At 41.8% G+C, this 22,495-nt stretch overlaps 1 protein-coding gene across 2 annotated transcripts in view; it reads right to left on the bottom strand.

Annotated features, from left to right (window-relative positions):
* LOC126174933 (major royal jelly protein 1-like) overlaps positions 1–22,495 on the bottom strand; it is a 73,349-nt gene that overhangs the window by 18,986 nt on the left and 31,868 nt on the right. For both annotated transcript variants that reach the window (XM_049921390.1, XM_049921389.1), the window contains 2 exons: positions 14,098–14,288; positions 8,155–8,334 (listed from right to left, as the gene is read on the bottom strand). In XM_049921390.1, coding sequence (XP_049777347.1) covers positions 8,155–8,334; positions 14,098–14,288 — 371 coding nt within the window. The remainder of the gene's footprint in view (positions 1–8,154; positions 8,335–14,097; positions 14,289–22,495) is intronic.

Here is a 22,495-nt window from a genome sequence, read left to right as displayed (position 1 = left end):
TCTCATGAGAGATAGAATAGATCTTGTTCCTTCTGCTGGCACTTTGTTTAGTTGTGATGAACCCAGATGCACATATGCTATTGTAAGCTTAGACATATATTTCTTTTATCTGCATCGGTGTCTTTACTGTAGTATTTTTTCTGCTTGTGCTTTGTCATGTTTATGTATAAGTCATTGCATTTGCTGCTGCTATTTGTCAGGCAGCATTCTACTGAATTTTACTTTGTATTACTACGCTAAGCCAGTTTTACCACTGTATTATTTTTGTTTGCTGCATATTACCTTATATTATTTGTAATGGTGCATTAGCTTTGCTAATTTAGATATGCTGCTTCTTGCTTTGCCAATTTGCATTTTTGTAATTGTTGTTAGTGTTAATTTTTTGTGCTGCTGCATTGTCTCGTTCTCTAGTTTATGTATCTTAGCTCAGTAGATTTAAGTTGGCGTAACAGGGGGAATGCTCTATAAGAAAATGATTTGTGAGGAGTTGGGAAGAAATGCATTGAGAAGTTACAAGGAAAAGGTCTGGCCAAAGAGTATTGTATAATGAGGAACAATTACTTTGAAAGAGTAAATGAACAGATATAAGTAGGATATAGTGATAACAGGTTTAGGTAGGATTTTCTTGGAAACGAGTGATGAGGTAAGAAAAATATGGAAAAATGAGCACTGGTTGAAAGTATAAATACAGATAGCATACTTAGGTAGGATTTTTGTGGAAAGAAATGTTGAAGTAAGAGAAGTCTGCGAGAGTTAAGTGAAGTTTTGGTTGGAAAGGAAGTAGTTTTGGCTGAAAGTAAAGGAGGAATGAGCATGAAGTATATTATTTAAAAGAAAAAATGAAAAAGAGGTATAAAATGTGCACCAGAAGTACTGCAATGTCAAGTGTTACCCTTACACTTTGGCACATTTGCACTTGAAGACAGATCCTGTCCTTTCCTTCTGTGTTATTCCTGTATGTTTATGTGAACCCTGAGTCTGTGTGTGCTTCGTATCCCTTTGTGTTTATCTGATAAGATAAATTTGGAAGAATTTTTTTCCTTCTAATATTAGGCTGCATTCACTACGATGACGAATACTGTTACCTTCAAACCTAATCTGTTTTTGTACCATATTCTTTACTTTAGGAAGATGTTCAGACATTATTTATTGTGTTATGATTTCTTTTAATATTCATGTGTCAAGTTAATGTTTCTACTGACATTCTCATTTTCCTTTTATTTACTTATGTTATAATTCCTATAATACTCATGTATACGCTTATTTCTGTTCTTTTTGTAAAGCCTGATTACTACAAATGTTAATTTATTATCATGTTCTGTACTACAGCTATGTTTTCTTTACATTTGTAATTGTATTCTTAAGCTGTAAAATTGTAATTCTATTTATACAAGTTCTCCAAGTGAGGTAAATTGTAGGGATTCTTTTTACTACATACAGTTGTCTTTTGGTCATACTATATGAATCAAATCTCAGAAATTATATGACTGTGTTACTGCTTGCACATGTGTTGATAACTCAGCAAGGGACTGGTTAAAAGCATTGATGGTTGCTGCAAATAAAAAAAAGGAAATTAAAAAAAATTGTGAGTGCACAAGTGGTGGCTCAGGGACCTGTAATATGCATCAGTACTGACTACACAATGGTAACTCATGGACTTGCTATATTATCCTCAAGCCTCTTCAATTGTGAATGTGCACCCGCATAGTTGCAGTGGAAGGACTATAGTGGGTTTGCTCTGTGATCCACCAGTGCTACTAATATTCTTCAAGACCTCGAGTGATACTGCTGTGGGTCTGCTCGGTGGTGGCCCATTACCAATCTTACGATACCATTCCAAAACTTCATGTCACGAGTAAGCACTGTCTTTCTGTGCTGAGGACAACACTACTTCTTCAAGACCACATGGTTGTGCACTACTTACTTGTGCATTTTCGTATACTGCTCAGCCTATGTGCGTAAAACTGGCATAGACTTCTCTTCTGACGAATTATTAGGACTGCCTCAGGAACTGTGAGAACTTTTACTTTATTGACCAATAACATATTACTTTACCTTTGTGTGCATCTGCTCTATTTGATATTTTAATATAAAAACTTAAAAACTTAGTCTTGACCACTGCCCAAAACACTTCTTAAAATTTTTTGAGGGGGCAGGGGGGGGGGGGCTATGTAAGTAGCCTGTTTGTATGTTGGCAGCGTTATAGACTGTGTTAACATCGCTGATAGCGCTCTGTGACCTTGGCAGGAGATTCTGTGGTTGGACGTACTAGCAGTTAGTGAGTGGATAGGGAAGTGTATGGACATGATATTCTTAGTGGAGACTGTGTGTTGGCAGGACATGCATTGTAAATTAAGATAACATGATGTGTTTATAAGAAGATACACAAGGAAATGTATGAGGATTGATGTAAGGTTGGCAATGTTTGAGCTGTGAAACTATTGACAACTTTATAATTTTTGGAACTGGATGTCACATGAATGAGTTAAATTTTTCTAAATATATTGTTTGCTCTTCAACAAAATCTTTCTTAATACGTATGTTTTTGGAGAGGGTCCGCCTTTAGCAAAAAGTTTTGGTTTTTAACCCAAACATGTTTCACTGCAGTTGCAGCATATTCAGTGGGCTTTTATTTTTCATCTGTTAAATATAAAGAGTGTTCTTTGCTGTTTGTATACATGTAACTATTAGTTTTTAAATCGTAATATTTGAGAAAACACATAAATTACGAATTCATACCTTTTTACCACATCTGGTCTAAAATTATATTATTAATTTGGAATGAATGGAGACTGTCTCTCAGGAAGGCGTCAAGTGAATTTTTATCTGCTTTTTTGAATAGGTATATTTTTCGCTTATTTATCGAGGATTTGGGGATTACAATATTCAATCTCGCTACGACAACCCTGTGTTCACTAATCCCTATATCGGTTTTGATGCTCGTTATTAACTCAGGATTATTTGATGCTAAAAGTTCAAGTACGTTTTCACAACTGTTTGCTATTCGCGTGGGCTCATGAACTAACTGCTCGAAATAATTTTCAGAGAATGCGTTTAGCACAATTTCGGATGATATTTTATGCGTATCTCCGGAATTAAACATTTATTTTCGCCAACATATCGAGGGTAAATTAAAGTCGCCACCGACTATTATCGTGTGAGTCGGGTATGTGTTTGAAATCAAACTCAAGTTTTCTTTGAACCTTTCAGCTACTGTATCATCTGAACTGGGAGGTCGGTAGAAGGATCCAATTATTCTTTTATTCCGGTTGCCAACAATGACCTCTGCCCATACTAACAGGAAGTATGTACTTCAATTTCGCGACAAGTTGAGCTACTTGTGGCAGCAACAAACACGCCACCGCCAACCGTGTTTAGCCTATCTTTTCGGAACACGGTTAGGTTCTTTGCAAAAATTTCGGCTGAGCTTATATCCGGCTTTAGCCAGCTTTCAGTGCCTATAACGATTTGAGCATCAGTGCTTTCTATTAGCGCTTGGAGCTTTGGTACTTTCCCAACACAGCTACGACAGTTTACAACTGTTATACCAATGGTTCCTGTATCTACGTTCTTCCTGTGTTCAGCCTGCAGCCTTTGTGACTGAAGCCCTTCTTGTGTTTTCCCGAGACCCTCTAACCTAAAAAACCGCCAGTCCACGCCACACAGCCCCTGCTACCCGTGTAGCCGCCTCCTGCGTATAGTGGACACCTGACCTATTCAGCGAAACCCGAAACCCAACCACCCATTTTGCGCAAGTCGAGGAATCTGCAGCCTACACTGTCGCAGAAGCGTCTGAGCCTCCGATTCAGACCCTCCACTCGGCTCTGTACCAGAGGTCCGCAATTGGTCCTGTCGACTATGCTGCAAATAGTCAGCTCTGCTTTCATCTTGCAAGCAAGACTGGCAGCCTTTGCCACTTCTGTTAGCCGCTCGAAACCAGAGAGAATCTCTTCTGATCCCAAGTGACACACATCATTGGTAACGACTTGAGCAACCACCTGCAGTTGACTGCACCCTGTGCTCATCATGGCATCCGGGAGGACCCTTTCCACATCTGGAATGTCTCCACCCTTTATGCATACGGAGTACACATTGGTTTCCTTACCCTCCTTGTCAGCCAAGTCCCTAAGGGGCCCCATAACGCGCCTACGTTGGAGCTCCCATCTACCAATAATCCCACCCTCTGCGATTGCCCGGATCTTGCTCTGTAACAGGACAGGCGACAGCATCTGGCTCAGCGACAGTGTTAGCCACAGACAGCACCTGGAACCTGTTTGTCAAACAGGGGAGGCCCTACGTGTGGCCGCCTAGGAAGTCTTTCGCCGCCTGATTCACCCTGGGGCGACCTCCACTCTACCACAGGTGAGGGGTCGGCCTCAGTGCGAGCAGCAACTGGGTTTGCCACCGATGAGGACCGATCGGAGGACTCTGACGTGCTGGACGTCCGTTGGATCCCCACGGCTGGCCCACAACAGTGGCGCCCATCCACTGCAGCTTCAAGCTGTGTAACTGAAGCCATCACAGCCTGAAGCTGAGTGCGAAATGTCACCAACTCGGCTCGTATCCGCAAACAACAACTGCAGTCCCTGTCCAAACTAAAGTCTGTGGAAAACTAAACTATTCAGATAAACGGACCCTGACGAAAACGCACGAACTGTGTGTAATAATTCGCAGATATTCAAAAACCTAGCTACCGAAGCACTGAAGTGAAACTAAATAATTTGCCCCTGATTAGGAACTTTTATTATGTCACAAAATCGGTTTACATTCTGACGCAAACGAAAACGCGAGAACTGTGGCTATTAGATGTTAAGTTTACACACAGAAACACAAGAAACTAGACTGTTAAAGCACACATATGATACAATAAAAAACTCGTAAATGACACAAAAGCGTTTACTTATCTGCTGCTGCGTCTGTCGCGGTCGGCTACTTCTGCCTGACTCAGTTATTTCGCATATTAGGTTACGCATGTCTAATGCGAAGATACAGTTCTGTACCTCATAATCGATTGCGGACCTTGAAGGCGAACACTGATCTCTATCGTACCTGGATGTAGATCTTTGACCTCGGAGCATACAACTTCGACATGTCTGCAGATTCTGCATAGTCGCCATGTTGTAATTAGGCAAAAGAAATTCCACCAGTCCGTACGTGATAAGAAATTATTTAGATACTTTTAGTAATCTACATCAGGTGAATAGTCTTCTGTCAAAAGACGATCAGCAAAGGTTGAATCTTTCTTCCTTAATCTCCATCTTCTTCCATGTTCAGATAACTTAAGTGCCACAGTTCTCTCAATATATACATACTTTTTCACATTGCTTGCATGTGATTTTATACATATCGTTTGTGCCAAGGATTTAGTTTTGTCTTTACTATTAAATAAAACTTAAGTACGCTGTTGGTATTAAAAAAAGCAGGTCTGCAGTTGTGATGATTTTCCTAAGGTTATCTGGAATGTTACCAATATATGGAATTCTGCAACAGGCTTTATAGCTACTGACTGACTGCTATATGCCAGTGTACAGAAGCTTTGTATTTTTACGCCTTTTTGTAGTATATTATCAGTCAGCGAAGAGCTATAGCAATTGCTGGAACCGATGAGCTTGATGGTCTGTAGTTTGAAAGGCTAATTCAGATTACTGAACAGATATTAGGCGATGCAGCATCGAATGGAAAGCTGCATGTTTGTGGCTGTGTGGATGCTGGGTGTTTGCAGAGATTACCGAAATCGTAGCTATGTTTTTCCTATAAATGCATTTACACCACTTCAAGCGCCGCTCAGCTCTGATTTCAGAAATGTGTCGCTTATAAGGAGCTACTCGACCATTGTACCCCTTCCTATATAACTTGCTACGCACAATTGCCGTTCAAGCTGGACTGTTGGTAGTACTGTGGAAGTCGAATGAATCCTTACTGTGATTACATGCAATTTGTTTTCAACCACCCTCCTCCGCAATGTTCGACGGTCCCAATCCATCAGTACACGAGGTTCTTTTGGTATTGTTTCATCTGTAGTTGTCCCTTTGCGTTTCTGTAGCACAATCACAGTTTTCGATTTGGGCAGCTGTAGAGGGGTTCATAGGTCACTGATGGATTTTTAGGTGACATCCAATGGTTAGTCCACGCTCGAAAAGTTACTGAGCTCTCCTGGCGGCCCTGTTTGTTCTTACTGCTTCTCTCTAACAACAACACAGTGTGCTTTCATACTGGCGGGTCCGCCTTGCGATATCTAGTGGTGAGTTCCGCATAACATATTGGTGTCCTGGCATTATTCGTCAGGAAATATATGTAATAAATTAGAACATGTGTCAGAATTCCATTTGTCTCGTATTCGTGAAATTCTAGAGAAATATCATCAAGAAACAACAAAAGAAGGTGACCGCTCACCGGAAAACGAGAATGCCTTGCGACTACGACCAAAGGCACTTTTTAAGCATAGTTGAATGTTCTCGAAAAATAAGCTGCACTCTGGTAAAGTTCGTCGTCTGCAGAAAGAAAATAAGCGGAAGAAAACATCGTTTTGTCGCAAAAACTATGTGCTGTTCCATTACTTGAACCCTAGCTTATTGACTGACGAAATGTAATATTAACGAAATGTAACGTTTTACACCACTGCAAAGTTTGGTTAAAGCCAGTTAACAAACAGGCAGACACAGCAATGGTGATAATTTAGCGCGACAGCGATTTTCATAGCACGTGAACATGACCCGTAACATCCAAGGCACATGACATTGGCCGATTCGGCAATAGATTCCAACCCACCCTTGGTTTTTGAACTCGGCGCCTGTAAGAAAAGAAACTGATAACATTAACGGACTTAGATCACATGGATGCTAATAACATGAGATTTTTATTAAAATTAATAAACCATCTGATTTGTGATTCCTGGGTTACTGAAGAGGACATTATGCATATAGTGACAAAACGTGATAAATACAATCATCCAGGAACGGTAATACTGTGTAATGCTCCAAAACTTAAGTTCTCTTAGAGTACCACGTAGTTCCGTGGATAGACCTGTAGCTAAATGCAGTTGCCATTTCTTCCACCTTTATAAACGGAAACTTGAGGTGTTTTCCTTATGTTTCATTATTTTTTATACAATCATATATTATGCTGAAACTGTTGTTTTCTATTGTAATGGTGCAGTTAGAATAACGAAATTTGTAGACTTATAATTATATTTTTCAATGATTCATGAAATTGTCTATATCATTGTTTCACATAATTGTACGTGGGGAAGTGGCCTTTGCCTGAAACCAATAAAAGAAGATCGTATGAAAACAACTTAAAAAATCGCAAACACAGCGTAGCACAGCCTGAATTTGCGAAATACGAACAGTAAGCGCACTGCTGGCATGAATTCTACAGAGAAAGTGTCTATATTGTTGTGAACATAAGACTGTCTTCTGCAAGAAGAACACAAAAGATATAGCACAAACGATATACTACACTGCAGTGGCTGTGTTGTTAATAAGTACAATGCATGTCCAAAGGAACGGGCACTGCAGCGACTGCAGCCATCATGAAATACATAAAATGTATTCGCAGTTGCGAATACGCACCACCATCAGCTGTTTTATGGAATGACAACAATGAAAACTGTTCCGGATATGGACTCGAGACCGCATTTCCCACTTTACGAGAGCGGTCGCCTTAATCGATTTGGCTATTCGTGGACGACTCACGGCGAGACCCAAATTTCCATACGTCGTCGTTCATGCGATACAGCCTGCATGCATGCATGCATATCTGAAGGAACATTGTCGTACATCTTAACAACAGGCACTGCAATGTCGTATTTAACCGCCGATACCAGGCAACAGCTTTCAATTAAAATGTGCCCCCCCCTTTCCCGTACTGGAATTACGTAATGTGTACGAGTGCAGGATGTGACACATGAACGACATTTGGTAATTTGAGTCTCCCTGTGAGTCGTGGACAGATATCCACAGCTGCTAAGGCATAAAGCGGGATTTCCGGGATCTGGTCCCGATCTGGTATAAATTTTCAATTCCATCGTTCCATTATGCAGCTGATAGTTGTCCGTGTTGGCAACTTCGAAAATATTTCGTGTAAAATATATTCTACGGACGCAGAAGGTTACCACTACGATACCACCAGTTCAGTAATTAATCGTCGTCTTACCTCGATGGCGATGTACAGGGAATTGCAGGCCTCCTTGTCGATCTTTGTCGTATTGAGGATTGTTGCAGACGGCACGTCGAGCGTCACAATTTTTGGAGGACACAATTTCTGGAACGTTGACGCTATGTCCACGACCCCTGAGTCTATCAGGTACACGGTATTGTGGTCAGATGGAACTCTCTGGAAAAGTCATTTCATTACATACAAGCAGAAGAAAAAACAAATAAAACGTGTGTGTGTGTGTGTGTTGCTCTTACTACAATGCAAAGTATGTTTTGTAAGCTGTCATTTCAAAATTAAATAACTTAAAATTAATTCTCCTTATCAGTGCAACTTTAAGTATTAGAATTTCTACATTTTGTCGAAACAATATGGGTAACAAATATTATCAAATTAAATGTTATTCCTTAGCTACATCCCTACATTCTTAATTTTACATTGTTCAGCCTTAACTGTCCGCAGCTCGTGGCCTCGCGGTAGCGTTCTCGCTTCCCGAGCACGGGGTACCGGGTTCGATTCCCGGCGGGTTTAGTGATTTTCACCTGCCTCAAGATTACTGGGTGTTGTTGTGTCGTCTTCATCATCATCATCATCATTTATCCCCATTACGCTCGGAGCAAGGCAATGGCAAACCACCTCCATTAGGACCTTGCCTAGTACGGCGGTGCGGGTCTCCTGCATCGTTCCCCTAAGCTTTGTCAAGGAGTATGGGACTTCAAAAAATCATCATCAGTCATCATAAATATCGTAAACGTAATAAATGGTTAGAAATTCTTTGGAAGGATTTTAAAATTAATTTGTTACCGCAGGATTTGACCGAAAATGGGCAGTGCAGCAATATTTCCTTAATGGCCTGTGATGAATACCTCTTCAGTAAAACTCATCATGAATGAAATTATCACTATTTGTGAGCCTCATATTTTGAACTTTATTGAGTTGGTGCATAAGTTCGTTGCGTTTTCCGTAAGATTAATAAACACAACAGACACACACAACAGATACTTTAGTCATCAATAATTATATGCACCTTCACTGTTTACAACAGTCTGCCAACACAGGCGGAATTTTTCAATTCCACGACCGGAAAAAACCGTGCGTTTGAGGTGAGAAAATCGTCAAGCCAATTTCGGAGCACATTTTCATCCAGAAAGGAAATTCTTTGAAGGTTGTTTCGATAGAGGGAGGAAGAGGGAAAATCTGAGGTCGCAATATCAGGTGAATAAGGTAGGCGTTTTTTGTCAGTCTAGCAGAATGCGGACAGGCATTATCGCGGAGTAGCATCTTTCTGATCTTTGTTCTCGGATTGCTCTGTAAGACGTCTCAGTTGTTGACAATGAATGTCAGTTGTGATGGTTACATCTCGCCACTCGTAGTACACCATACAGTCACTGTTCCAACACATGCGCAACATAATCTCTTGTGGAGCGCGCAGGTCTATGTATAGGCAGTTTTGGGTTTGTTTGGGTTGAACCATTCCTTTCTTTACCTTATGTCAGCATAAAGATATCATTTCTCGTCAACAGTAACGATACAGAAAAGGAATGGTCGGTGTTGTTCACCAGCCAATTGATGACGAGAAAACAGAGGTGTACAAATGCCCACCCACTTATTTTTGTGGATTCGGCTTACAGGAAGCGGTAACAATACACTCGATTTTTTAACCTTGCCGAATGCATGCGAATGTCTTACGATGGTGGAATGATCACAGTTTATCACATTTGCCAATTCTAGAGTACAATGAAGTGTATCATTGTCTATTAAAGCGTTTAAACGTTCTTCATCAAACCACGAAGGTCTTCCTGAACTTGGCGAGTCTCTATTCTCAGAATGATTCTTCTTGAAACGAGAAAACGATTTTCTTGCCGTGCTCTGGCCATTATCACCATAGACGGAGCAAATGTTTCTGGCTGCCTCCCCTGATGTCTCTCCTCTATTGAACTCAAGTATGTCGGAAGTGTTCCAGTTTCTCCACTTGGCACTCTACTTTGCAGCGTCCACAGCTCCGCTCAGTATCTCCAAATGACAAAATGTCAGCGTGAAAACAAAAATTGCAGCAGTGAACTACACATCAAAAAGTCACGCGCTAGATAAACCTACAGCAACAGGAATACCAACATGCAAAACAAAATCACTAAGGAACTTACGCACCAAACTAACAATTTTTCAGTGTCCGAAGTCAGTCATCACAATCTTTTAAATTAGTGAATACGAATTAAGACAAGACAACAAATTCCAGACTCTTCCAGGAGGAGTACCGGATTTATGAACTCATATGAAGTCGATATTATCAGCGTGCGCAAAATGCAGCCTCTGACTTTCGGTTGTGCGGGGTTCCGGCGTCTAATTCGAATCTCTATTCCCGCCTTCCAACAATCGAGGTCATAATCTACCTTACGCTCTCTAATAAGGCGCTGAGTCTTTTAGAACTGAAGCATAGTAATGTGACGCAAAAGCTAAAATTCTCGTATTTTCAGATTGTATTTTGTTTCCATTTTTGGCATGTTTCAATATGGCCAACTTACTTAGCTTCTTATCATTTGTAGAAGTCCTGAAGAAAACGGAGGGATTATAAAATAAATTGCTTGAAAACCGAGAGACTTGTAATTGGTCATGTTGTCGCGAGAGAATCTGAAAATAATTGATTACTTTTACTGACAATGAGGTAATTTTGTGGTTGTATCAGAGGAAACAGCTGCTTGGCGAGAGCTGTTGCCGCACAGAACACAGTATTCATAATATGCTCGACTGTGTGTGGCGTCATGTTCCAGTAATTGCTTCCTGGAAAAGTTGCTTCATAGTTGACGTTTATTACCATCACCTCAAACGTTTTGCACCTGCAGTCCCATTGAAGCAAGCGGTAAGGCTGCGTCAGGTATTGCCGCAACACGATAATGTTCGTACACGTGTCGACAACATCAGAAAAGCAGGTGCCTTCCTCCCGCCAGTCCCCCCTCCACCTCTACCCTCTATACCCCCCCCCCCCCCTCCACACACACAACAGCTAACGTACCTCATCCATAGAGTAAGAATATCTTTGGAGTTAGGGTTCAGATCTACACAACACAGTTTCTGGCGCCAACATACATTTCCTCTAAAGACACATGAAAGGTGCTACGCACGTGCTGTAAATTTTTTATGTCATTACGCCTTAGTACAGACCGATATAGATCCTGATGTACTCTGCACATTCATTTCATAGGCATCTTAGAAATCAGCATTCTATTTCTGAAATGCACTTGGTTTAAAGTTTTTGTAGAGGTAAATGCGAAGGCATATCGCTTCTCTCCGACAAGTGTCACAGCCCAGACGTCAGAATTTATTTTACTATACGAAAGGAAGCACAATTTATTAGTTTCATACTGCACTTCATCAAATTTCCGAGGTTCTTTCACAATACAGCACGCGAATGATGGTGACATCACATGTTTATAGATAAATTTCATAAAATAATCATTTATTTACTAATATTCCGTGAGATGGATCAATTAGCAGTGGAGTCGTAGTGGGAAGGCGTCAAATGGCCTATGAGAACGTAGCGAAGAAAATGCGGGGAAATTAGTTGGGTCACTGTGTCACGTTGTGCTGTTTGTTATCAGCGGCGATTACGCTGCTAGTTTCGAGCACAGAATATTCTGCCATTAAATTAAATTTACGTAAATGATCGTGAACTCTTATTGCGTATTCAGTGCTGTAACAATAAGTTTCTCTGGGAAATTCCGCCGGCCGAAGTGGCCGAGCGGTTCTAGGCGCTACAGTCCGGAATCGCGCGACCGCTACGGTCGCAGGTTCGAATCCTGCCTCGGGTATGGATGTGTGTGATGTCCTAACGTTAGTTAGGTTTAAGTAGTTCTAAGTTCTAGGGGACTGATGACCTCAGAAGTTGTCTCATAGTGCTCAGAGCCATTTGAACCATGAAGGTATTAACGATCCTAAAACATGCCACTCATAATAGCTATAATTAGAAGCCTGCAAATGAAGTAAATACTGATGTAATGCTGTTCAGTGCACTGTCCTCAGTCACCAAAAAAAATATCTGCTCTTATATTCCTAACACCTTGTATAACGACGTTTTGTCACTGAATGTAGTTTGCAGCTTATCACTTTGAACGACACAACATTATTGACTGTGGCAATGGCCGCAGAAGCCTACGTTTATATTTGGAATATCTACTTTAGCACTGAAAGCTCTGAAAGATCTGAGTCGAAACAAGGCCCCAGGGGTAGACAACATTCCATCAGAAATACTGACAGCATTGGGGAGAGCCAGTCTTGGCAAAACTCTATCTTCTGGTGAGCAAGATGTATGTGACAGGCGAAATACCCTCAGACTTCGAGAAGAATACCATAATTCCAATCACAAAGATAGCAGGTGTTGACAGATGTGAAAAGTACCGGACTATCAGTTTAATAAGTCACGGCTGCAAAATACTCACGTCAATTTTTTACAGACGAATGGAAAAACTGATAGAAGCCGATCTCGGGGATGATCAGTTTGGATTCCGCAGAAATATTGGAACACGTGAGTCAGTACTGACCCTACAATTTTTTTTAGAAGATAGGTTAAGGAAAGGCAAACCTACGTTTCTAGCATTTGTAGACTTAGAGAAAGCTTTTAAAAATGTTGTTTGAAATACTATCTTTCAAATTATGAAGTGTAATGGGTAAAATACAGTGAGCGAAATGCTATTTACAATCTGTACACAAAACAGATGGCAGTTATGAGAGTCGAGGTACATGAAAGGGAAGCAGTGGTTGTTGGGAAGGGAGTGAGACAGGGTTGTAGTCTGTCCCCGACGTTATTCAATCTGTATAGTGAGCAACCAGTAAAGGAAACAAAAGAAAAATTCGGAGTAGGTATTAAAATCCATGGAGAAGAAATATAAACTTTGAGGTTCGCCAATGAGATTGTAATTCTCTCAGAGACAGCAAAGGACTTGGAAGAGCAGTTGAACGGAATGGATAGTGTCTTGAAAGGAGTGCATAAGATGAACATCAACAAAAGCAAAACGAGGATAATGGAATGCAGTGGAATGAAGTCGGGTGATGCTGAGGGAATTAGATTAGGAAATGAGACACTTAATGTAGTAAAGGAGTTTTGCTATTTGGGGAGCAAAGTAACTGATGATGGTCGAAGTAGAGAGGATATAAAATGTAGATTGGCAATGGCAAGGAAAGAGTTTCTAAAGAAGAGAAATTTGTTAACATCGAGTATAGATTTAAGTCTTAGGAAAGTAGTTGTATGGAGTGTAGCCATGTATGGAAGTGAAACGTGGACGATAAATGGTTTGGACAAGAAGAGAATAGAAGCTTTGGAAATGAGGTGCTACAGAAGAATGCTGAAGATTAGATGGGTCAATCACATAACTAACGAGAAGGTATTGAATTGAATTGGGGAGAAGAGGAGTCTGTGGCACAACTTGACTAGAAGAAGGAATCGGCTGGTAGGACATGTTCTGAGGCATCAAGGGATCACCAATTTAGTATTTGAGGGCAGTGTGGAGGGTAAACATCGTAGAGCGAGACCAAGAGATGAATACACTAAGCAGATTCAGAAGGATGTAGGTTGCAGTACGTACTGGGAGATGAAGAAGCTTGCACAGGATAGAGTAGCATAAAGAGCTGCATCAAAACAGTCTCAGGACTGAAGGCCACAACAACAACTTCTATTTCAGCAACTTTTAAACATTAATATTTCAAGCTCTCGGTGTGCGGCGAGCGCAAAGAAAAAGTGTAGGATAAATTTTTGTTGCAGACCACATATTACCTCCACAGCTATTGGACAAAAGTGTTCAATAATGGGCAGTAGCTCTGTAACACGTACGCCCAGAAGAGACATTGGGTCGAAACACGTGAGGAATTTTGAACCACAAATTGACCCAGTGACTACACCACAACGCTAGGAAGAAGAAGGACACGAAAGTGCCGGAAAAGAGCGCGACTCACGGTCGACCTGAAGACGGAGACCATCTGCGTGGCGCAGTCGGTGAGCGCCTGGGCGCTGGTCGCGTGCGCCTCCCAGCTGGGGAACGGCCTCAGGGGCGGGTCCAGCGTCCGCGAGCCGCTCACCACGCTGAAGGAGGCCGGTGCGCCCGCCTTGAACAGCGGCGTCGTCACGTAGACGTGGTCGCCGACAACTGCCAACAGCGTAAACAGACCAGCCTGGCACTCCCGCTTGTGTGTGTCACTTAACCAAAAAAAAAAATGGCTCTGAACACTATGGGACTTAACTTCTGAAGTTATCAGTCCCCTAGAACTTAGAACTACTTAAACCTAACTAACCTATTCTCTTCTCGTCCAAACTATTTATTGTCCATGTTCAAATGTGTGTGAAATCTTATGGGACTTAACTACTAAGGTCATCAGTCACTAAGCTTACACACAACCTAAATTATCCTAAGGACAAACACACACAGCCATGCCCGAGGGAGGACTCGAACCTCCGCCGGTACCAGCCGCACAGTCCATGACTGCAGCGCCTTAACCCGCTCGGCTAATCCCACGCGGCCCTAAGGACATCACACACATCCATGCCCGAGGAAGGATTCGAACCTGCGACCGGAGAGGTCGCGCGGTTCCAGACTGTGGCGCCTAGAACCGCTCGGCCACTCAGACCGGCGTGTCACTTAACACTTCGAGAACACTGCAGCTCAGATGAATCAACGTCATCGTTTCTGCTCTGTGTAACAGGTACGGAGGTACTTACCATTACGACACCCAATGAAAACTCGACAGTGGCAGAGTGCATAGAAATTACTGAATGAAATTCGAAAGTTCCGTGTATAATAAGCATGCCACCATGCAGCGTGCGTAGAATTGTTGCAACAAAATTCAGTGGGCTGTATACCACATGTATTGAGAACTACCGACTCGTATAATTCAGTAAAGGAGTGCGGGTGGGGGGGTCAATGTTCTGTCAACATACGCGATGCTACACAATTCACGGCTTCAAAGGTTCGTAGAGAGGAATCGGTAGATAAAGTTCCTATGGAGCAACCGCCGCGAGGGATTATCCAAGCGGTCTGAGGCGCTGCAGTCATGGACTGTTGCGGCTGGTCCCGGCGGAGGTTCGAGTCCTCCCTCGGGCATGTGTGTGTGTGTGTGTTTGTCCTTGGGATAATTTAGGTTAAGTAGTGTGTAAGCTTAGGGGCTGATGACCTTAGCAGTTAAGTCCCTTAAGATTTCACACACATTTGAACATTTGATGGAGCAACCAGTCCGGAACAGTATCGCTTGGGTGTAAAGCAAAACTGAAGATCGGATCACATTCTATAGTCCCACTTCACAACACCCACACAGCAGAGAATGCGTTCTGAGGAGAAGAAAACGGTCTTGGTTTCGATGTTGAAATTACTCTTTATTTATTCAACAAAGACGCGTGATTCGCCTAATTCAAGGCATATTCGGACTGGCTGTTAAATGGTTATAAGCAAGTTATGGATATCGATGACAAAACATTCGCAAAAATAAATAGCCCTCGTCACTTGCAAGAAAAATAGTCGAAGCAAACATATGCTCTTGTCATGTATTAAAAGTATAACATCATATTAAGTCAGTACTGAAGCACTGTGTATGTGGTCGTAGGACATAGAACGACGCTTCCAGCATGTTTACCATTAGACAGATTTACACGCCTGATCCTGTCTTGCATTCATTGGACCACATTACGCGTCCCAGCAAAGTTATCGGATGTTATGCTTTTATCACATGGCGGAAACATATGTCTTCCGCAATTATTTTTCATCCACATGACGAGGGCAATTTTTTTGCGGGTGTTACATCATCGATATCCAGAACTTGCTTATTACTATTTATCGACTATCCTGGAGACACCTTGTATTAGACGAAAGGCGCATGATTTATGAACAAATAAACAGTGATTTCAACCTCGTAACTGAGACATTTCTCCTTCTCATTGTACTTATTGGTTTCCCACACCATGGAGTGGCAAATCTTTTACAATGAGTGCTCTACATGAGACTACGGCAAGGGCGTTGTTTCGAGTTCTCGTCACCCGGTTCTTTTCTGCGTGACAAAGGACGTCCTCTTCAAAGTCGAGAGTGCGGTGCGTCAGTGGAGCACCAGCTGCAAACGTGGCAATCTCTGGCAGCTGTTGCGGATGATAATGGTACGTGATGTTACAATTTTGACTGGGACTGGCGACGGCGCTATCTTCCCAGTGTGTGTGGGTGCCGTGAAGCGATACGACCTTCAAACTTATTCCGGACATGAGTTCCTCATGTAAACTTTGTCTACTAACGCCCATCTGCAACGTCCACAAGCCTGTAATAGGAGCTGTGAAACACACTGTATATGGGAAGTTTTTTTTCGAGTCATCTAACTAGTTTGATGCAGCCTGTCACGAGATCCTCTTTGCTGTCAATCTCTTCATTTTGGAGTAGCTCAAAATGGCTCTGAGCACTAGGGGACTTTACATCTAAGGTCATTAGTCCTCTAGAACTTAGAACTACTTAAGCCTAACTAACCAAAGGACACCACACACATCCATGTGCGACACCTGATTCGAACCTGCGACCGTAGCGGTCGCGCGGTTCCAAACTGAAGCGCCAAGAACCGCTCGGTCACAACGGCCGGCTCGGAGTAGCACTTGCCCCTATATCCTCAATTATTTGCTGGATGTGTTCCAATATTTGTATTCCCTTACAGTTTTTACCCTCTATAATTCCCTCCAGTACCACAAAAGTTATTCTATGTGATGTCTTAAAGCAACTCGTGACATCCTGCCCATCTTCTTGTCATTGTTTTCCATATGTCCCTTTCTTCCTTGCTTCTGCTGGGAACATTCTCATTCCCTATCACTCTACCAGATTTTCAAACTCCTTTTATAGCATCGCATCTCAAACGCTTCGATCCCTTTCTTTTCCTGTTTTCCCATACTCCATGAATCATTATCACACTATTATATGCTCCAAACACAGATTTTCAGAAATTTCTGCCTGAGATTGAGGCCTAAAAACCATTTCTCATAGAGTAAATTTCTTGTAGGTCCTCAGCTTACCGGTTTCGGTTAGCAATGTCCATCTTCAGATGTGTTTTATAAAAAAAAACAGTGTATTAGGACATGTTTTCCTGTAAAACAGATCTAAACATCATTGCTGACCGAAACCAGTAGGCTAAGGACCTACAAATTTGTGACCACAGACGTGAATGGCAGCCCCTCAAGGTAGTAATTTTGGACCCTGGGTTCTAGAGGGAAGTCGATTCATCCCAAAGGTGTTCCACTAGATTCAGTTCGGAACACCAGCCAGACCAGTCTGCTTCAGGAATGTCAAGCCCAAAAACCATTGCCTCACAGATTTTGCTTTATCGTCGCGTGCGTTACTATGCTCATCCTAATAATCATTATCTCCGAAAAGTTCCTCTCCTGCAAGCAGGTACACAATGCTACAAACTGGGTTCATATCCTCCCGCATTTACCAGTCACACCAAAATACGAAATCGCACCCGTACACCGTAACACCAACTCCTCCATACTTCACTGTTTGCCCTATACATAATGGCAGGTAATGGAAATGCCGTGCGGCTAGGGCCTCCCGTCGGGTAGACGGTTCGCCTGGTGCAAGTCTTTCGAGTTGACGCCACTTCGGCGACTTGAGTGTCGATGGGGATGAAATGATGATGATAAGGACAACACAACACCCAGTCCCTGAGCGGAGAAAATCTCCGATCGAGTCGGGAATCGAATTGGGGCCGTTATGTGTGACATTCCGTCGCACTGACCACTTAGCTACCGGTGGCGGACATGGCAGGTAAGGCTCTCCAGGCATTTGCAGAGCGCAAACTCTTCCGTCTGACTGTCAGAGGGTATAGCGTCATTCGTCACTCCAAGTCACTCGTTCCCAATCATCCACTGTCCATCTGTGTCGCTCTTCACCACCTCAAGCATCGGTAAGCAATGGCTACAGAAGTGTGTGGCTAATGAGGAGCTACTCGAGCTCTGTGCGCCATAATTTTTAACTCTCTATGCATTGTCATTGGTCTAGGTGGACTGCCGGTACCACTTTGGTTGAACTCACGAGCGATTCCTTCCGCTGATTTCATGCGACTTTCTACAGCCGCCCTTCGCATTCCTCAACGGTCGCTGTCCATTGATACGTGCGTTATGCCTGATCTTGGCTTAGCTATGATTGTTCTTTCGCCTTTAGTCACATCATCAACAGTCGACATGGACCTCGCCAACTCTTATACTGGTAGTTCAGCCTCTAGTGACATCTTGAGGTAAATTCCTCGTTACATAGAGATATCCTGATACTTTTGATTATATAGTGTATTAATGCTGACACGTCCTGATCCTAACTTTTTTTCTGCTAAAAGCAAAAGTCTACGTAACTTTTTTTTTGCGCTTTTAGCATGACCCATCATCGGAAGATGTGCCAAATCGTCACAACTATCATGCAGGCACAACTTATAGGTGGTATGAAGAGCTCACGTTCTTAAATTTATCGACAAATAAGTTTACACGCCAGAGAAAAGAGCATAATACAGAGTATCGCATCAAGTGATATCTGTCGTAACATTTACAGCAAATAATGTCATTCTTCCCTGGCTTAAATATTGTTTCCCCTTGTGTTATATAAGTAAATGAATACCTGTTTCTACTTTTTTCCAGTTTCCTGAATTTTTATTGAAATATTAAGTGCCTATTCTGTCATTGTTTAAAATGTTAGCATTTGTTCCACGGTATTTGTAAGTGCATTCAATTTCATCTTATTTATCTAATCCGGAGTGGACGCTCTCTCGTAAGGCCTGTTGAACATTATCGCTTTTCTTCATTGTTTGCTTGTTATTTACAAATGTTTAAGATACTTTTATTATAATGTGACATGATCTGTGGTTTGCAGCTGTATGTCAGTAAAGAGTTTCTCCCCTTTCCCTATACCCCCACACTCTCAATATCCCCCTTCCGGTGCATATTCGCCCATGCCTCCTTTCTGTCCTAAAGTTAAAGAAATTTCTCCTTTATCTAAAGTATGTAGCTGTCCAGTAACTGACAGACTTACAGTAACAGGTTTGGCAACGCTGTACATCGTTGGCTGTAACCTGTGTGAGCTAAAATTTATTAATTCCATCATGTCCCCTCGCTTTCCCACCACCCGTTGCTCGTATCAGATGTTGTTTGCCCACATCTAAATGTGATTGTTGATTTCCCTTAAAAGGGTTTACTATTACTTTATGTTTTGCGACACTGATTTTGTTAATAATTGCCCGTAGACTTTTAACGTAAGTTTTAAATTTTTGAACATAGCTACGTGGTCAGCGACCATTTACAAAGTAAAATTAAAGCAATAACAAGCCCTCAGTTGGAAAAAGAAGTATTTTGTCTTAGGTTTCTGCACTACTATGAGTGCCTTCATCGAAGTAAAACACTCAAACTGGTCTATGACGTAAGTACAATATTATAGGAAAAAAAATTAAGTGTAAGTACTGATTAGCAGCACAAAAAAGAAACAATGCTTATATGTCACGTATAAAATAAAGATCAAGCGATAAAGCTTTAGTAACAAAATTTTTGATATAGAACTACTTCTGATGAAGGCACTCATAGTAGTTCCGAAACCTAAGTAAAAAGACGTCTTTTTTGCGACCGACGGCTGTTATTGCTCTAATTTTAACGTAAGTGTCCAACACCAGTAGAACTATTCCATCCTGTGGCGTTTTATCGTAACCGGTTTTTAAAATGGCAACACACGGTCATTTGAATATCATGTTACGATTGTTATCACTTAAATCTGTGTACAATTCTTTTCTTTGGTATGTAAACTTGATTGTCAATAAATTAAGTTATGTTAGCTCTTAAAACGTCATGTGGTTGTTGTGCTTTCATGACATTTGTGAAGTTTTTGGCAGATATTCTGTTGACGGGCCATGCTGTAAACGCGTAAATAAAGTCATCAACATCAAGCTGCTTCTCATTATTAGCGGTCAAAAAGCTGTTGTTAGGGTATTCTTAGTACTTGGAGCACCGACTGAAGAACCATTTGTAGATTTCAGAGCTGCGACCTGCGTATGAGAGTTCGACTGAAATACATTCTTTGGAATTTTGAAGGTAGCAGAAATGAAAATACATGTAACGAAAGATTAAGTGCAACAAGTGCATAAATCAGAGTGCAATTATAAGGCGAAGGACGTGAAAGGGGAGCATTGGTTGATAATGGATTGACATATGATGGAATATTAACCCCCCCCCCCCCCATTTATTCAATCTGTACGTGGAGTAAGCTGTGAAGGAAATCAAGTAGAAATTTGGACAGATAATTAAGATTCAAGGAGACGAAATAGAAACTTTGATTTTTGTGATGACTCTAATTCTGTCACAGACTGGAAATAACGTTCAAGAGCAGTTTAACGGAACAAATAGTGACCTGAAAGTTTATAAGATCAACACCAACAAAAGTGAAACACGTGAACTAAGTGTGTTGGAATGAAATACAGTGATGCGTAGGTAATTGCTTTATATGATGTAAGCAGTAGGTGCGGGGGGGGGGGGGGGGGGGGGGGGGAGAAAGGAAAGGGAAGGAACTGAAGATACCAGCTGCATTTGAACTTTGTACGGAATCGATGGTGGCTAGTGAAAATGTATGCAAGACGGGGACTCTAACCCAGAATCTCCTGCTTGTTAGGCAGTTGGCGTTAGCCACTGCGCCACCTAGGCACTCGTCACGCTCTCCGACTGACCCACTTTCCCACACCTAGTGCCATCTATCCATAGTCCCTGTCCACGTCCTCCATGTTCGCTAATTTTAGATTCTCGTTAGAGGTCGAACGATATTGTGCATTCTCACTCAAGGTAGTGGATACATTAATCAATTATATCAATTTCTGGTATTTTTACTTTCGTGCATGTCTTGATATAAATAGCGGTTTTAGGTAACGAAAGGCTGAAAGCGTTTTACGTATTTTGTTCAAAATGTTCAAATGTGTTTGAAATCTTATGGGACTTAACTGCTAAGGTCATCAGTCCCTAAGCTTACACACTACGTAACCTAAATTATCCTAAGTACAAACACAAACACCCATGCCCGAGGGAGGACTCGAACCTCCGCCGGGATCAGCCGCACCGTATTTTATTTATTTATTTTATTTATTGATTTATTTAATCTGGAAAGTTTAGGGCCATCAGGCCCTCTCTTACATCTAACCAGGCAGTCTACTTATTTTACATTCATATGTTTTCGTAGGCATTTTAAACTACATCTAGTACGAAAAGTAAAATAAACAATTACAAAGGCACACTTGAAAAAAAATACATACATATTGAGTTTATATTCGAATGAGACATTATGAAAGAGACAGATTTTAGATAGGAGTGCTAGCAGCAGGGAGTATGAGGGAGACTGATGGTGAAGGGAGGAGAAGAATAGAGTCATGGTGAAACATAGTTAAGGAAATATAAAGGAAAAGAAGATTGCGTGGCTAATAGAGATAGATGAAGACGAAGAAGAGAAAGGAGCAAGATAGGAGACACTAGCTTTGCTATTTGACAGAGGAGAGGATTGGCCTTGTACATTAACTTTGTGGAAAACCTTATGAGGATGACAGTAGGAAATGCTTCAGCTTCTTCTTAAAGGCAGCAGGTGATTGCATTTTGCGAAAGGTATGGGGCAGTTTGTTCCAGAGGCGGACACCGGCAACTGAGAAGGAGTTCGCAAAAGTTTTTGTTTCGTGAGTGGGCACAGTTAGGATACCAAATAAGAGTGACCTCGTGTTTCGATTATGATGGCATGAAAGCTGTTTAATCTCTGAGGCAAGGTACTTGCGCGACGAGGAGTCGGTGAAGTAGACATAGAGTGTGGTAGTCACGCAATTTGTCCGGCCGCAGCCACCCTAGCTGGGAGTATGAAGCACTAACATGATCATATCGGCGAATGTTGCAGGTGTAACGCACATAGGCATTCATGGTTAGTTCTAACCGTCTTTTGTTTTCACTACTCTTGCCTTTCGAATTACATCACAATAGTGGAGGTTCGGTAGAACGAGTGCTTGCACGAGCTGGCGTTTCAAGTCCTGTGGAAATACGTTCCGAAACTTTTTGAGAGCATAGCGACAAGCGGACGTCTTCCGGCACACCGCGACTGTATTCTATGCCCAGTTGAGATGCTCATCCAAAATTACACCGAAGTTCTTAACTCTTTTCTGATACGGCATTGGAATACCGCCGAGCGGGATAGGAGGCAGTCGTTCGCTGAAATCTGAACGTATTAATTTCTGATGGGCTATTAATATTAGTTGTGCCTTTTTTGCATTTAGTTTAAGCCCCAGGTTTTTCGCCCATGACACTACTGAAGACAGATTATCATTCATCTGAGCGATTGCAGTGTTTACA

The sequence above is a fragment of the Schistocerca cancellata genome, chromosome 3 (genome assembly GCF_023864275.1).
Source record: "Schistocerca cancellata isolate TAMUIC-IGC-003103 chromosome 3, iqSchCanc2.1, whole genome shotgun sequence".
Lineage (NCBI taxonomy): Eukaryota > Metazoa > Arthropoda > Insecta > Orthoptera > Acrididae > Schistocerca > Schistocerca cancellata.
Note: the sequence above shows the minus strand (reverse complement) of the source record. Positions and strands in the feature narration are given on the sequence as shown.